The sequence below is a fragment of the Solea senegalensis genome, linkage group LG1, assembly GCF_019176455.1.
Source record: "Solea senegalensis isolate Sse05_10M linkage group LG1, IFAPA_SoseM_1, whole genome shotgun sequence".
NCBI lineage: Eukaryota > Metazoa > Chordata > Actinopteri > Pleuronectiformes > Soleidae > Solea > Solea senegalensis.
This window is the reverse complement of record NC_058021.1, coordinates 8861576-8878564: the sequence shown is the minus strand read 5'-3', so window position 1 is coordinate 8878564 and position 16989 is coordinate 8861576. Positions and strand designations below refer to the sequence as shown.

At 41.0% G+C, this 16989-nt stretch overlaps 1 protein-coding gene across 1 annotated transcript; it reads right to left on the bottom strand.

Moving 5' to 3' along the window:
- Positions 1 to 975: 975 nt before the first annotated feature.
- scinlb (scinderin like b) lies at positions 976 to 15390 on the bottom strand. Its single transcript, XM_044031322.1, has 17 exons — positions 15285 to 15390; positions 12639 to 12825; positions 11035 to 11189; positions 8884 to 9045; positions 8074 to 8223; positions 7549 to 7644; positions 7242 to 7374; positions 6885 to 6973; positions 5900 to 6115; positions 5689 to 5810; positions 5498 to 5588; positions 3857 to 4027; positions 3591 to 3765; positions 2612 to 2727; positions 2379 to 2456; positions 2229 to 2289; positions 976 to 1862 (listed from the first exon to the last, which is right to left on the bottom strand). Exons 2-17 carry the CDS (start codon positions 12817 to 12819, stop codon positions 1672 to 1674), a joined length of 2187 nt encoding a protein of 728 aa, XP_043887257.1. The 5' UTR covers positions 12820 to 12825; positions 15285 to 15390; the 3' UTR covers positions 976 to 1671.
- Between the last annotated feature and the right edge of the window lie 1599 nt (positions 15391 to 16989).

The window sequence follows — 16989 nt, the reverse complement described above, 5'->3', positions numbered from 1 at the left end:
TTTACTGCCATGTTGTTTTGGGCTGACCGTGTTTATGTTTTCTTGGAGGTGTCCGTCTTAGAATGGTGTTTGGTGTGTGGTTCTGTTCCAGGTCTGAGGACACGTCCAAGCCATTGCATGTGTCTGCATTGGATTTCTAGCACCCTAATCCGGCCTTTAAACTTCTTGTACAGTCTTGCATTTGAGATCTTGCTGGACCAGAATATGCTGCATATTTTTCTGTGGCTTCTGTTGAAATGCACTTATTGTAAGTCGCTTTGGATAAAATTGTCCGCTAAATGACATATAATGTTGCAAAAAAAAGGGGTTAATCGTACACATGTCACTTAATCTTGTGATTTTTAGTGAAGTGGAGTTGCACAAAATCTGGTACTAATGGTGGCTAAAATCGTGAAGAAGCTAGATCAAACAGAAACAGTAGGAGTTAATATCAGGGCTGATGATATGGCTACAAAGGATTATCATGATAAACATCTTCAAATCAGTCTGTATTGATAATTATTGCGAGTAAGTAAATCATCTCAAGCCCAACATATGGGTTTGCACCTTATTTTTTAACTTTCAAGTATGGTTTTTCACACATGTATGTTATGTAGCACACAGGTATGTGTCATTTAAAATAACATAAGAGAAATCTACTGGATTGGATCAGGGTTTGATTTGAATAGCAAAATATCTTCAATACAGGACTTTCCAGTTTGTAATGCTGGCTGCTGTTTTTCTCTCAAGGAAACGTACTGCCACGTCCTGAACAACAGCACAGCTGTGAACTGAGCTTTCATGTCATTTCACACTGAGGCAGATGCTGTGCGCTGCACCAGAATCCCATTCTATGTTCCAGAGAGACACCACCTCCTGTACTGTAGGTCTGTTTCAAATGGCACAGTAAATGCTGGTGTTGGTGCAGAATGGGTATAGTGAATATTTTTATTATGTATTAGCCTTGAAAATGTTCAAAAGGGAAAAAAAACAGTGTTGAAATCTTTGGAGTTTTATTTAAAAGCCATCCACGTGACCATTTCAGGGTCATTTATTAGAGCAATAACAAAGCCAACATATGTGTACGCCACTGCACTGTATGTCTTCTAAATCTCACAAGCACGGAAATGATTTTGGAATAAAAACATGCAGCATTGAACTTATAATAATTTTGAATAATTTTGCAACACTCCGACAATGAGATGATGATGAGACACAACACATGTCGACATGGAGTGGAAATTGAGTAAACAATACGCAACAAACAAACGCCATCATTTTGATAAACAAAAATATGCTGCTGACAGAGAAAGGCATGATGGTGTCCTCTAAATACAAATACACTGTTGTGACAGATAGCAGAGAGCAATGGATAATAGTCAAAAATTTGCCTCATTTCCTATTTCCTAGGCATAATAGGTCCTCAGTGGGATTTTGGAAAACATGTAACGCGCAACAAGCTGTTGGACGCAGAACACAGATAAACATCAGTTCAGGATGATGTTACAAGAGAAGTCTTTTGACTCCTGATGTGGTTCTACATCCAGTTCTTGAGGTTTAGTGCTCTGTGCAGAGACAAAGGAGCCATTCAACCTGATTACAGTGATACCATATTGGCTTTGGCACTTATGGGAATTGGAGGTAAGATAAACAATGTGGAAACAGGAAGTGCAAGATGGGATAGAATATGGACTAGGAGGAGAAGCCTGGATTTTTCTGTGTTAAGAAACATGACCGGAGTCTGTCCATTGGCTTTTGGTCCCACAACTTAGCATCCCAAGCCTGGAACCAGCCAGTGAAAGTAGGAGGTTCTGCTCCCTGTTTGATGGTGGAGATGGGAATGCCTCTGCGACCAGATGGGTCTGAGTCTACATATTCTTGTGCTGCATCAGAAAGAGTAAGAGAGACAGACATGAGACAGTGAGGACACACAACAACTGACTATAATATATCATACGTTCATTTGCCACTTGTGTTTTTGTCTCTTGCCAGAGGTTTTCTGATGATGGTATTGTGTTGTATTTAAACCACCCACTAGATGGCAGCAAGCTTTTGAGCTCTCTCCTCTCAACAGACAAAGAAAACTGTGCATGTTATTTTTACTGTGAGAGTTTTTCTTAAAATGGAAGGTGTGTTTAAATGTCTACGCTACAACATCCATGAAACTAAATAGTTTTCACTTGACAAGCAGCCCAATTTAATCTGAGTGGTGCATTTGTTTTGTCTGTGTTAGTTTTAGAGCAACCAACCTATTTTAGGAGCTCCCTTCCTTTCTTCTGCATTAGCGTCATTGCCAACCCACAGGAAGAGCTGCAGAGAGAAGAGACACACTCAGAGTCAGTCAGATGATCTACTGATAATCTAAGTCATCACAACTCAAAACTCAGAGATCGCCCTACCTGGTCCCAGGTATCCAGGATCATGACGTCATCAGTGGCCAGATCTGACTGAGTAAAGTCTCCTGGTACTTCTTCGGCCTGAGAGACAGTGCAAAAGAAAACTCAGACGGACTGTGTGTAGGTTTGTAAATGCACTTAAATGGCAGCATTTGTATTGTGTTGTACACTACATTAACTTGGTGTGGCACATCACATGCTACATGAAACAACTCTCATCAAACTCAGTGACTTACAACAAGTGTTCCAGTCTTGTTGGAGCAGCCGAACAGACGCGGGGGTTTAACAGTGTTCTGCAGACTCTTGGACGTCTGATAATCCTTTTTGCCACCAAGAGCAGACCAGAAATCACCTGGGGAAGAAACACAGATATCATCAGGATGTTTGTACCTTTTCATCACAAGATTCATAACCTTTTCAAGTCAAAAACCAGCCCAGAAAGTGTTAATATGGCTTTGTCTCATATGATATGTGACATTTTTGCAACAAGACTGATGTTATATACTGTCAGTATTTCTATTCAAGCTAAATGAACTGTTTCATTTCCAAGGACATCATCTGTTTTACCTGTTTCTGCTTAATACCAGGGAAAACCCCTCATGAACGTTAGAGTGAGGGGGGGGGAAATATCCATTACTACTCGTTAGCAAGTGTATTGTCTATTATTTTTTTCATTTTATTTTGTGTATTTGTCACTAATGGATCGTGACTACTGAAGCGCAAATGCAGTGAACAAAACAAGACAACAATTCCCATGGTTCCATGCTGCTTCCTCAAACTAGTCTTTTGTTATTGTTTTGATTCAGAGACCTCTAGTGGTAGAAATGACAAACTGCATGTCAAACAGAAAAACAGAATCTGCATGGTGAGAAACATGATGTGACCATGCAACAGTTATAGCCGTTCATTTTCATGTCAGTTCAGTGAAATGAAAGTGTAAACCCAAGAATGATAGACATGGTGCATATTTCCACCATAATTCTCAGATGCAGGTCAGTTGTTTACACGTTATCATCTAGAATTTTTCAAATTTTGACAGAAAAATAAAGGAAAAGCCATCGATCAGATAGTCCCACAGTTTCATTCATGGTAGATACGTTGTGAGTATACAACTCTGCTGAGCTTTTGTTGTGTTATATGAAGTGAAATATTCCTCAGGCTCAGAGGTGTCAAGTCACATGACTCGAGTCCCCCCCATCTCTAGAGGACACCCACCTGTTTCCTTGCCTTCCGACACGTGGCTGGCTTTGCCACCAAAGAAGTCCACAACATGTTTTGCAGCTGCCATCTCCTCATCACTGGCTCCAGTGCCTCGCCACACAATCACGCCAGCTGGGGATTTCAGCACAAACACATCGTTGGTGTTCAGATTGGACGCAGAGGCCTCGACCTGTGGAGACACGTGCAAGCGGGTGAGAAGGGGAAGTGATGCATCTCTGCATGATGTCAAGAACGCAGGGACATTCATGAACACAGCTCACCTCGACAGCCCGAGTTGCGTGGGAAGAGCTCTGTCGGATGTGGAAAAGACGAGTGTTGCTGGCCTGAGTCTGTCCAGCCGAGCGCGACGTCCCTCCGCTGTGGATGATCATGGGTTTGCCCTGAAACAGGCTCATCAGGTGGGGAGGCTCCTGACCCTGAGTCACTCTCACCTGTGGATGAAGCCATTAAAAAGTCTCACTGAAATGGTGCATGATATATGAATGGTGTAACAAATGAGGATTATACAAGTAATAAGAAGTCAATACTCTTGACAGAGGTAATTAGCTGCCATTATCACCGTTTCATTTTATTTTTTGTCTATTTTTACCAGCAGAAGCAGTGAAACTACATGGAAACATACACATACATTGTGCATCTGTGATGAATTACACATGACTCTATGACGTTTAAGGATTCTGATTTTCACATTGAATCCTACAGAATTCACTGCAAATCAAATGCTGCCTGAAATCTAAATCTAAATCTCACACCCACTCACTGTCCAAATGATTGCGTACCACATAATATTACTGCATTTGGCAGTCATTTTGCAAAAGCAAATATTGATTTGTCCTTTCATTAAGTTTATTTATGAAAGAACAAGACTTTATTTAATCTTTATTTACTAAGAAAAAGAAAATTTCAGGGGAGACCAGGGCAAGACAGGTGGCAGCACAAAAACAAAGTTGCCAGACAACTGAAAACCAAAACGTAAACATTTGAAGAATTCACTTTGTGACTAATTCAACTAATAACAGTTTAATTGAGATTAACTCACAAAGCTTCAGGTCCTTCTGCAGCTCAGTTCAAGTTGTAGGTGCCGAATTTACAAAACCCTTTTCCAGTTTCTGTTAGGATAGGTAATGCTTAAGTAAGACATGTGGACCTGAAACTGCTGCATGTCTTCATTACTGTTGTGGGACAGACTTTTAACTATTATTGACTGAGAGTCAGGTTTTCCCTGTGTCTTGAAGCCAAAATCATTAAGAAAGTGCTTCATGTTTTATTGGGTGATTTGCTGTAGCAGCATTTTAATGGCAACATTTATCATGGTTAAGTTACTTTCCAATTACTTTGAAGATGAACAGAACCACAACAACAGCAAAAAGGCCTTTTGCACCAGTTGGTGCTTGGACCCTAAAAGGATTCCTGCAACATTGCCCCCAGCTGGTAAGTAAAGGTCGTATTTCTCATCAAGGGACAAGAGGACAAAAGAACACAATATGTTTAGTTTGAGTCCGTTGAATTCAGTCCCCTACTGTGATAAACAATGACACTGAAGCCTCATCAGCACTACACACCGTTTTACTTTATCTCTCCACAGTGATCATAACAAGATTCAGGCTTTGCCACAGGGTGCAATTAGAAATAAGCAAACATTATTTCAGGTTAGTTCATTTGATAACTTCTCACTAAGCTCCTAGTCTTCAGGCTTTTGCGTTCTCAACTCAGCTCCCACAAAAAACAATGAAAATGATCACTATAATAATGTCTTCTAACACAAATTGTATATTGTGTATCACTATCTCTGCATTCTTAAGCCACAAACAAGTCTCATGTTGTTGTGCTGTTTGATATTCCTCATCACAAAATTACTGTATGGACTTGTTTCAACACGTGATGAGAAGGTGAGTACTCACCTGAACTGCGGATCCTCCCATTGAGTCATCGAGTCTCACTGTGAGATATGCTGAAGCTGCCAGCTCATCCTTAGTGCACTTGTGCCCCTGCCTGACACAGTAACACACACACGCACATGGGATGATTTCACTAGAGTAAGGTCATATGTATTGTGTGTGTGTGTGTGTGTGACTGCACTCTTTTTACCCACCAAGTGTATATGAAGTGTCCCGCTTTGGAGCTGTAGAGGATAAGGTAACAGTCTCCACCATAGAAGTGACCGTAGGTGGAGGGGTCCACTGGCACTTTATCACCAAGCTCAACTCGCCAGATCTAAAAGAACCGCGAAGCACAACCATTTCACACAACTCACCAATCCCACTCTTTTACCTGTGTCACCTTTTTTAAAAACACGATCATACCTGGACTTTGCCCTTGCCATCGTCCACCATGCCGTGTTGAGCCGCCATTGCTTTGTTTGTGTGCAGGGTTGAGGCATCAAATGGCACCTGTTTCACATTTGCAATGCTGCCGATGGTGTAGGCCTTACTGGGGCCCGTGGTCTCATCCTTGTCCATCCAGTTGAAGAAGAACTGCTTAAACAGAGTTGTCTCGGCTCCAGCAGGAAGAACCTGGATCTGTTGGAAATACATTTTTGTTAGATGAGGTTTGACTTGCTCCATTTTCAAGTCTATTGTCTAAATAGCCAATCATATATCAGCAACTCCATGCATGTAGGCACGTGGACATGGTCAAGACGACAAGCTGAAGTTCAAATGGGGAAGAAAAGTGATTTAAGCTGGTGTGAGTATTTGATGGATTTTCACACACACCCTCTCCAGTGTTTAAAAGAATGGTACAAATAAGAGGAAATATCCAGAGAGCAGAATTCCTCTCGGCAAAAATGCTTTGTGTGATGCCAGAGATAAGAGGAGAATGACCAGACTTGTTAAAAAATGATAGAAAGACAACTCTGATGAAACAAAACCTCTGAACTGATCTACAGAGCAATTCCATTTAGGAATAAGTTACCACCTATTGACAAGGCAACCTTTTTCAAGTGTATTCATTTATTTGCACAGCCATGAAGTAATATGTATGTGAAGAACTGTTGAATTGTAAATGAACTGTTATTTGTTTTAAAAGATTTTAATATCATGAGGCATCTTTGTACGTATTTTATGATTTGTGTATGGATCCCAGCAAGAATAGCTCCTATCTTTGTGATCCAAGTGAATAAGCAATAAACAATAACTCAAATGTGACATCTAAAGTTTGCATTAGACTTCTCTGAACTGTCCACTTTCCTAAATGTCCCGTGTGCCCAATAAAGTGGCCAGTGAGTGTATAAACAGTATGTGATCTATATTACAACAGTCATCGAGCACATGTTCATGCTAGCTTTACCTGCGTCTTATTGGAGTATCCCTTGTCTTTGATGAACTTCTGACCAGTGGCCATGGCAGCTTTACGCTCTGGCATGCTGGCCTTAGCACCTGGTTAAAGCCAAACAATGAGGACATGATGAGAAACCCATAATTCTACAGAATAATGTTAATATTGAACATATAATAATAATTAAGGCTGATCTGAACACAGACAAGTATGACTGCCAATGTGGTTACAATAGATAATCAGTCTATCTTGCCAGTACCTGAATAAATTATTATAATTTACACAACCACAATGTTTCTGTTTTGCTTCTTGTCGTGTGTTTAGCCTGGAGGCGCGTGTACTGTAAGTGTAAACACACGGTAATGGTACCTTTCCAAACAAAGATGTTCCTGTCCATCCCATTGTCTAGGATGTAACACTCCTGAGGAGACAGCATGGCCTGTTTGAAGGGACTGGATTGAGCCACAACTGAAACCTTCATGTTACCAGACGCATCAGAGATCTAGAGGAATATCACAGAGGAATAGTTTTTAAAGCTTTTAAATAATGATTAGTGATTCACATATTGATGAATAATTCATGAATAATATGTGCGCATGTTCACTGTGTCTGTGAAAGCAGACAAGAATGAACCACAATATTTTATACACACTAAACCTGCACTTGTGTTACTCACCATGTAGAGGGCGCCCTTCTTCCTGTTGGAGGTGTCCACCTTCACATCATCAGGTAGGGAGCTGGCGGGAGCAATAGTGGGTTTGGGACCCAAAGCCTGTACACAACCAGAGGAAAGTGAAATTATCAGTTATGTTTAAGTTATAACTGTGTATTAAGGCAGCCAACAGCTTTGATGGTTTGTTTTACAGACTGTTCAGCATCTGTTCGATTAAAAATCATCTGTGTGAATCTAAACCACACTCCTCTCTCTATCCATGGGCCTCTCTGGAGTTTACCCTCCTCTCTTGGTATAAAGGAAGTGTTTAACATGCCACTTTGGCACAGAGTTGGCAAATGAGCAGCACATTACAAAGGATAGCATTGTGTCTGCTCATTCCCACGCTGACTAACTCATGGAAAAGCATCAAAAGCACTTATAGCCTCTGCTCAAGAGAGATCATGATTGGTGTGAAAACCTCACTGCATAAATTAGATTCACCCGTGGAGGGAGAGAAAATGAGGAATGCATGTGAGAGTGCATCACCTCTAAGACTGCGGCCGGCTCCTCCCCCTCCTCGATCATGTGCAGCTTGGCTCTGCCATTCCTCTCGTTATCTCTGATGTCGATGCCGACCTCGGAGGCTTTCAGCCTCTCTAAATAGTGACTCTCGCTGCCGCACCACAGATACACGTCCTGCATCAAGGCAAAAGACAGGAAAGTGATGTTAAAACGTTTTAATCTCCGAGATGGGATTTGGTGATCACTGGAGCCACTGGTGAAAACAGAGGACGACGAGAGGATTGATACTGAAAGAACCAGAATTCAGGGGCCAACAGACACTAGAGCAGCTCTTAACAGAAACAGGTGTATTAGTTAGGTGGTAGGTGCATAAGGGCATGTACTCATATATATATATATATATATATATATATGTATATATATATATATACATATATATATACATATACATATATGTATATATATATATAAATATATATATATATATATATATATATATATGTGTGTGTGTGTATAATAGATGGTACCTGACGTGTGTAAAATCATTCTGAGCCAAACCAGATTCAAACATCCTCAATTTAGTTTCTGTGGCATGGTGTAAATGTGGAGGCTCTACCTCTTTAAGCACTTGGTTTAAAAAAGAAGAAGAAGAAGAAACTTGTGACTTTCTATCACGTGAGTGTACTGGAGTACACTCACTGCAAAACCTCACCGGATGAAATGAAAGGGGCACAAACAGTCTCCAAATGAGGGTTCGCTATCATAACGTCCGTCTTTCACAAAGATGCTGTACAACAGTGTAAATAACATGAACCTGAAGTAGACGGATCTCACCTTCCCCAGGTCAATAATGAAGCAGTCGCCCGTGTTGAAGCTGTTCCAGGACATATCCACCTCCGTTGCTCTGATGGCCCGCCGACCCTTGATGTGCAGCAGCCGCTTCACGTTCATGTCATTGGTCACCACGTGCTGAAAACCTGAGGCCACGCCCCCTTTCTGTGCCAAAATGATAATAATAACATGAATTCGGTGAAATCCGAGGAGCGTATGAGCACAGTTTGTGTAACAATTCTACACCATGTGCACAGTTTTAGTGAACAATCATGATGTGCAGGACACATGAACAGTCATGCGGAGACAGATGACAGACACGCTTCTGGTTCTGGCTCTGTCACCAGCGACACTTGGTCCAAGGCTTGAAACTGCAACACTAACTCCGTACTTTTTAGACCCACTAGTAGGAGGACGGGACCTCATTCCCAGAATGTAAACAGTGTCTGCCATCTTTGCTAACAGTTACGCTAACAGGACCAAGTGTGGTGTGCACATAACAAAAAAAAGAATGAAGATATTTCTCAACTCAGGGGAAACTGAGGTTGGGAAGCACAATTTTTCAAAAACACTACCCCTGTTCTAGTAATACAAAGCTAAATGCAAATCGGTGTAGTATTTCTTTAAGAGGAACCAAAGTGGGAGGACGTTACTCCATATTACTCAGACGGAAGTAAACACAACATCAGCATTTCTTTCTCCATACTTCCTGTACTTCCTGTTTGTCTTCACAACCCAGAACATGACAGAGAATATAAGGTATATAACTTGCCTTTGCGAAAGGGCAATTAATGAGCTGTACACCAACAGTGTAAAGCCACAAAAGACAAAGGGCTGTAAATTCTGCTGTGCAGATTATAAATCACAGCTATGCAACCAATAAACCTTCAAAATGGAAAGAAATTAAAAATGAAGCACGATGTCTGCGTGTGAACAGAGGGAGGATCGTGTGTCTCGGAGGCTGGATGTTCTCATAATGTGCCATTCTTGGTGAAGCCATTAAACAAAACAGGTATTTACAAGACATGCAAATGAAACACCACAAATAAACAACAGGCTTGATGGTGTGTGGAGAGTGCTGGCCATGAAGAAACTAAAACAAACATCAACCCGTGACATTTCATGAGAACAAAAATAAAAGGCGATGTCTTCTTTCTTAAAATGTCCACTGAGGTTTGAGCATTTGCCCTGAAAGGCACAGAGTCTAGTTAGCATCTGGAGGAGTGGCTATTCAGATCTCAAAATGGAAACCACATTTATGCTGTTTGTGCCTTTGTGAGAGAGAGAGGGGCAGTAAAACTTTCCATGGAAACAATGCAGGCACTGTTTATTCTAATGGAAAGACTGTTTCCTGACAGTGAAGTTACCAAAACTATGAAAGCATAATGAGAATTACGGCCGTTTCTCGCTCTTTTTCTGAAAAAGAGTCTTTGTGTGCCTTTTGTGACTTTCTGCACATGTGTGAAACAATGTTTTTAACCTTTGCAAAAAAGTAGTAAACAAGTCTGCAGGGTAATTACATCCAACTAAAACCAGGAGGGGGGGTTGGTTTGGATGGTCTTTGTGGAAATGAGGAACAGATGGCTGGTAAAAGTAGCTCAGTGTGAGTCTTTCCAAACTTCTCCTTTGAAAAGGCTGGTCGACTTGGTTACCAGTCTAAGTCAGTCAGTTGGACACACCCTGAGATGTGAATAGCAAAAGATGAATGTTGTATTTCCTCTGAACTTCAGACTCATGAGCTTCACTGCCAACAAAGTTCATGGGCTGCTGATAATCATTAAACCCTGGCTATGTGTTCAAGTCGCAGAGAGTTATGACACTTTTATTTTCCTAATCTGTGTCATTAGTCAGTGATTTTCTTACAAAACCTTTGCAAAAATTCATTTTAAGACATTTCACTTCAATTCAATGAGCTTGAGAACAACAAGAGAAGAGAAAACCTGTTGCCAGTGGCTCTGTTTGCTTGTAACAGCACTGCTTTAACTAAATGCAAACATCAGTATACCATCATGCTTGCACTGTTGTTTAGCTGGTATCCTGTTCGCTATCATATAGATAATTAGCCCAAAATACACAGCACAGTAAAGCAAATTCTGAATTCGGAGGAACCACAGAACCAGCCTCTATCTGTCTCTGACATAAAATGAAGCTCACCTGATACTTGATGCCTGATTTGAAATAACCCAGAAAGGTGTTAGACTCGTGGCCCTGCACCTCCCTGAACTGCACCGGGGACCCACCCAGGAAGTCGTCCAGCTGCATGGCAAAGATGGCCGCCGCTCCACTCTCATCCTGGGAACACAGATCTCCTGCACAGACAAGACGTGAAGATGTTAGTGAACTCAAGTGCTGTATTTCTCCCCTGCTGAATCCATTAGTGGCTTGTTTCTTAAGGGTCGGGTTTCTCACAATCGCGTCAAGTAATGCAATTATGATTCTTGGCCTCCTTCTAACAGACACAGACTCCATTCAGAAATATCACGACACAGTTTCTCATTTGTGCAAGTGCACTTTGCATTACTGCAATGACGCAGCGGTTTGTGAAAAACCAATATATGGTTATTACAGTAATTTCACTCGGCAAATCAGTGTCTTTGACACCAGAGAAGTGAGAGTTGGAAAAATGCCTCTACATAGTGTCCATTTTTTGGCCTGTTTTTGAACATTGAGACAAACGATATCACGGGACACCACACACACTCTCAGTCATCATTTACATCTCATGAAATGCAATAAAGCCCGCCTGAGCCTGATCTCCACCCTAAACAAAACAAAGTCATATACTGTATGTAATGTATGTTATATGTTTTTCTTTTGTGTCTGATCTTTTCATGTTCTATAGTTTTTTCTGCTGTGGCTTTCGTGAAGTGAGACATGCAAATGCGCAGAAACTGCGAAAACAAATTTCTTCAAAGGGACAATAAACTAATAAACTAACTAACTAACTAACTAACTAACTTTACATCAGCAGAGCAAACGGCCCCTCTTTAGTTTCTGTGTTGACCTGAAAGGACCTCTGAGTTGAGACGTGAGTCTTTGACTCACATCGACCACAGCTGCAGCACAGAGACTTTGTATCCTACTATTGCTGACAGATGGCACAAATCATGGATAAAACTAATTCCTAACAGTGAACATGACTAACGCTGATTCAGTCACAGGGAATAATTATGTTCCCCGGTTCCCGTGTGTCTGCGCAATGGCAGAGCAGGAAAACTGGCAGCAAACAGAACAAACATGACAGAGACTGCACAGGGATATTCCATGTGTGAGTCATGCCAGGGTTTTGCTCAGGCCTCCATTTTTGTTATGTAACTGAGCACGGAAAGTACTTTCTCTTCAGACCGGACCAGTGGGAACTCTGTAGAGAGGAATCTCACAAAGTGGAGTGACAATCCAGCAGCTCATTCAGCAGAGGGTTCTTTCAGCACGGACTTCCACTGCCTCGTTTAATCTAGTGTCACGTCAAAGCCACAGGAAGTTACACTTACCGAGTGTCATTGCATGGGTCTAAATATCACAATACTCAACGCAGTTTCACCCACTTCAGCAAATAATATTTGAATTTCTCAAGGGATTATTTCAAGACTGCCCCTGTTTTGAAAACAGTTATTTCAACATATTTTCATTGAGCAAGACAAAAAAAATCATCAGCAAGTGATAATACTGTAGGTCACTGAAAATGGGCTCATTACAATGTGTTGAGAGACACGTAACAGTGATGTGTGTGTGTGTGTATGTGTGTGTCCATGCCTTACCCAGCCACATGTGTATGTTGTATGAAGGGGCCGCAGTGGTAAAGAGCAGCAGATAAGCATCGCCGGTGTAAAAGCTGCCATGCAGCGGCTTGGGAACCGGCTTCAGGTCCATGTTCTCAATACGCCACACCTTCAGCCCAGGCTCCTTCCCTGCACCCGCAAACTCTTTATGGGAGACCATGATGACCTGAAAGACAGGAGGACATGGGAGATGAGGGAAAATGACAGATACATGTACATATAGATAGGATGAGGACAGGGACATGAAGACAGATGCAAGAAATTTAAGGAAGTTTGTTTTGTAATAACATGTTGACACTCTCTGAATCAACTTGTGGAGTGGTCTAGTCGACTCATTGCAGAGCCACAGCTTAACCCAGAATCCCTATATGCCAGACAGTTACAGTCTCAGAGGATGGCTGGTTCCACTTTGAAAGATCACTCCCTTTCAGCCTCTCTCATCAGGCTGCAGATACAAATTACCAATTTGCAAAACCACAAAACCAACCGATATAAGGACAGCTTTGTTCCTGCAGCCATCAGAGTGATTCAGAAATCCCAGCTATTTTTTTTTTTATCTCTCTCATTCGCACTGTTTTACGATCTTTTAGTATAAATGTTGTCACTTTACTTTTTATTGTTGTCACATAATCATCATGTGCATCAAGTGTTGTGTATGTGTGTGTGTGTGTGTGTGTGTGTGGAGGAAGCTAACTCACTTCACTGTAAACCAAATCTATCAGCTTCTTAAATGTGAATATGTCCTGGTTTCTTTGCTCCATATAACAAAGACATCATTAAAACGGAATCATTTTGGTTTGAGGACAAAACAAGACATTTGGGAACGTCAACAAATCAACTTTTTTCAAAATTTTATGGACCAAATAGTTACTCAATTCATCATTAGTTGCAGCCCTAGTCCTAAAACAGTAAATGTTTAATTCGAGGCGTAAGTAAAAGCTGGGACTAAGGAGAGGCGTTACGTTGAAAGGAAGCTTAGTGCCATATATAGACAAGGCATAGTTGAAACCAGAAAGGCTAGTTCCTAAACACGCAATTACTCCCCCACTGCTGCTGCTGCTGCTGATGCTGCTGCTGCTGCTGCTTTCAAATCTCTTATTTGATCACATGCACCACTCATTATGGTGATTTATGTTACATAACATTACATAACCGATGAAGCTCCAGTGCATAATTGTTTTGCATAATTGGCTCTGTTATAGACGACGCCCAGCCTCGACTGAGCATTTCTTTGTGTATACAGTGGCAGCGCAGAGTTGGGCAGGGACCGCAGTAGCATTCCCTCTTTTCAACTTTTTATTCAAACTCCAACTTGTCCCATCAAGGTTGCCAGATTGCAAAGATTACCATTTCCGAATCGATTACAAAAGAGCCAGATATGAACTGTGACCTCACAGCGCTCAGTACTGCCACCCACAGGAGTCTGCACACCATATACTTAAACCCTGTGATATGTGATATTTAAACTATGCCCTCCACCTGATCACTGTGTGTACAGTGTGTTATTTGTAGATAAGGCATTATTACACAAAACCACCTGACTCACCAAAGATAAAGCAAACAACCATACATCATCATCACCAGCACCTGAAGTCAACACGTCTACAGTATTACAGCACGTGTTTAATGTGGCTCAGGTTTCTGTGCAGAAGCAGGAAAACACACCCAGTAGACCTTCTGTAACAGGCTGCATCATGAGCAAACCTGCAGAACCATTGTGTTGACATTAAGAGTCTGGAAGCAGATTCACTGTTATTGACATAATGCCGTGGGTCTGTAGGGATCAGTGCAAAGACGTCTGCTGGGAAGAGCATCTTTAATGAAGCTGCAGGAACATAATCCACCGCACAGAGACTCAACCCGCTCATCCCTTCTGTAACGGTTATATCATAGTGTTCATTGGAAGAAAATGTGTACAAGTAAAAAAACAAAATGTTACAAAAACATCACTTCCTTTTTTTTCACTAAATGTTGCCATTTTACAAAAAAAATTATGATTATCACCAAAAAATGTCGCAAAAATATGGGGATTTTTTAAATTTTATTTTAAAAAAGTGAAAAACAAAAATCCTAAATAAATAATAAACCACAAAGATGCAGGCTCCCCCTTGTGGCACTTCAAAACACATCACTATGACTGTATAGTGGCGAGGATTCACACCCACTCACAACAATCCTGATAATGGAAAGCCACCACATTTAAATCGTATTTAATGTTTGGATAAACCTCCATCTTTTTTCACACTCTTCCTTTCTTTTCTTTTTCTTTTTTTTTTTTGAGTATTGCACAACATCGTCAGAACTACTTCCTACATTTAGATGGTGCGATGTACCAACTCATTCTCAGGGTATGAGAGAACATAATGTAAAGCATTTTGTCCATATCTTTAAACCTGAACGTCCTGAAAGACATAGCGACTGCAGGAGAAAGAAAGAAAAGCCCAATGAGGAAATAAAAGCGAACGGAACAAACACTCACTCAACATCTGGAAAACAAATTCACCTCACACTTTATTACAGAGTTGCCTCACAGTCGAAAGCAGTGGGAGAAAGAAAGAAAGAAAATCTTTAGAAATCACAAACGGCGGCTGCAGATGCACGTAGGAAGAAGTAAAGTGAACTCACGGTTTGCAGATGAATCACGGAGGAGAAAGTGGAGCAGAGACGCTGATGGAGGCTGTAGATGTGGGAGTGAACCTGGAGTGGAGTGAGTCTAATGTTTAAATGTGTAGAGGAGGAGGAGGAGGAGGATTCAGGGTCTATAAGAAGAAGAAGAGGAGGAGGAGGAGGGGGAGTCACTGATTGGTCGAAATGAGCTAGAACAACAAAGATGCTGATTTCAGCCTGTGTGCAGCCACACAGCTTTTATCATCTGTACTGCAAAAAATAATAAATCATAATACATTATTAAACAAATTGATCAGCAAATATTGTGTTTGTTTGAATTAAAACAGGTTTTCCTGAGCCTCCTCTCTGGTTTATATGCTTCATATAAAAAAGAAAAAAGAAACAAGGCTACACACAGCAAACACTATTATTGACTGTGTTGTAGGTCTCGAAGTAAAACCTAATTCAAACCTGGAGGCATGTTCACACAGGTCACACCCAGATTCTACCCACTGTAGTCGACTGTGTGTTTATTTATACATAGACACATTGCTCATTTCCAGTCAGCAGCAATGAGTGACTGGCTGTTTGTCCCTGCATGTTATGCACACAGGGGAGACTGTGTATACGTCCACAGCAAAACATTGCGCACACAGGTAGAACAACAACAACAACAAAAATAATAATAAGAAGAAGAAGAACCAGTCGTAATTTTACAAAACAATAAATAACCAACTGGGCAATGAAAAAGGCCAGAACAAAATAATAAATAGATTAAAGTAATTAACAAGTTTAATCTAATGGGTGCAAAAAAAATAAATGATGCAGTTTGCTGAGTCTGTGTAAAAGTGGATTAGGATGACTTATTCTCACATGTTTCCTCATGACAGTTTTGTAACACAATTGTAAGACACAAAACCTTGACTAAACACAAGTGATGACTTCAGTGGCTGGTCATGGAGTGGTCATGCGTCACGGCACAAAAAAACAAACAAACATGTAACAAGATGTGTGTGTGTGTGTTCCTGCTTTATGTGATCTTTGTTACATAGGAACACACTGGACTGAAGGAGCACAGTGATAAAGGGGGAAACATCTGGATCCTGGGGTTCATCATACACATCATGCACTTTACACACATACCTTTGCAAAACAGGTGTTTTTTGACAGTGCCAATAGGAAAATCACATATGTATGAAGTAAATTAAAGATGACTGAGTTCCATTTAGCTCACACAGTTTCAGGACGCATGTTGGTACATTTTATTTCATTAAAATGTTCCTTATTTTGTTGCTATCCACACTAAAGCAATATTGTCATCCAGTATTTTATGTGTGGACAGTAGGACAGACACTGGTGTCAGACGGTGGAGGTCGACGAGTCTTATCATTAAAACAGGATGTGACATGCCAGTCGAGCTGGTGGCTGCTGGAGCCTCATTGTGCCACACACAGATAATGGCTGACTGATGCACATCCTCAGTGACTATACAACCAGCACAAAGCGGATTAGAAGCTTAAAATACACCGTGAGCCGTGATGTCCACTGAGGGAAACAAAAGCAGAATTGTGGAAAACAGTTATACCATTTTAGATTTTAGCTTATTTACATTTTACCCAATAAAATTCTCGCTTCAGTATGAAAATATGTTTGTGCTGCAAAGTAACTTCCTTTCTATTACAACATTATTTGTCCTGTCCCACAATGTTCTGAAGCTGGAATC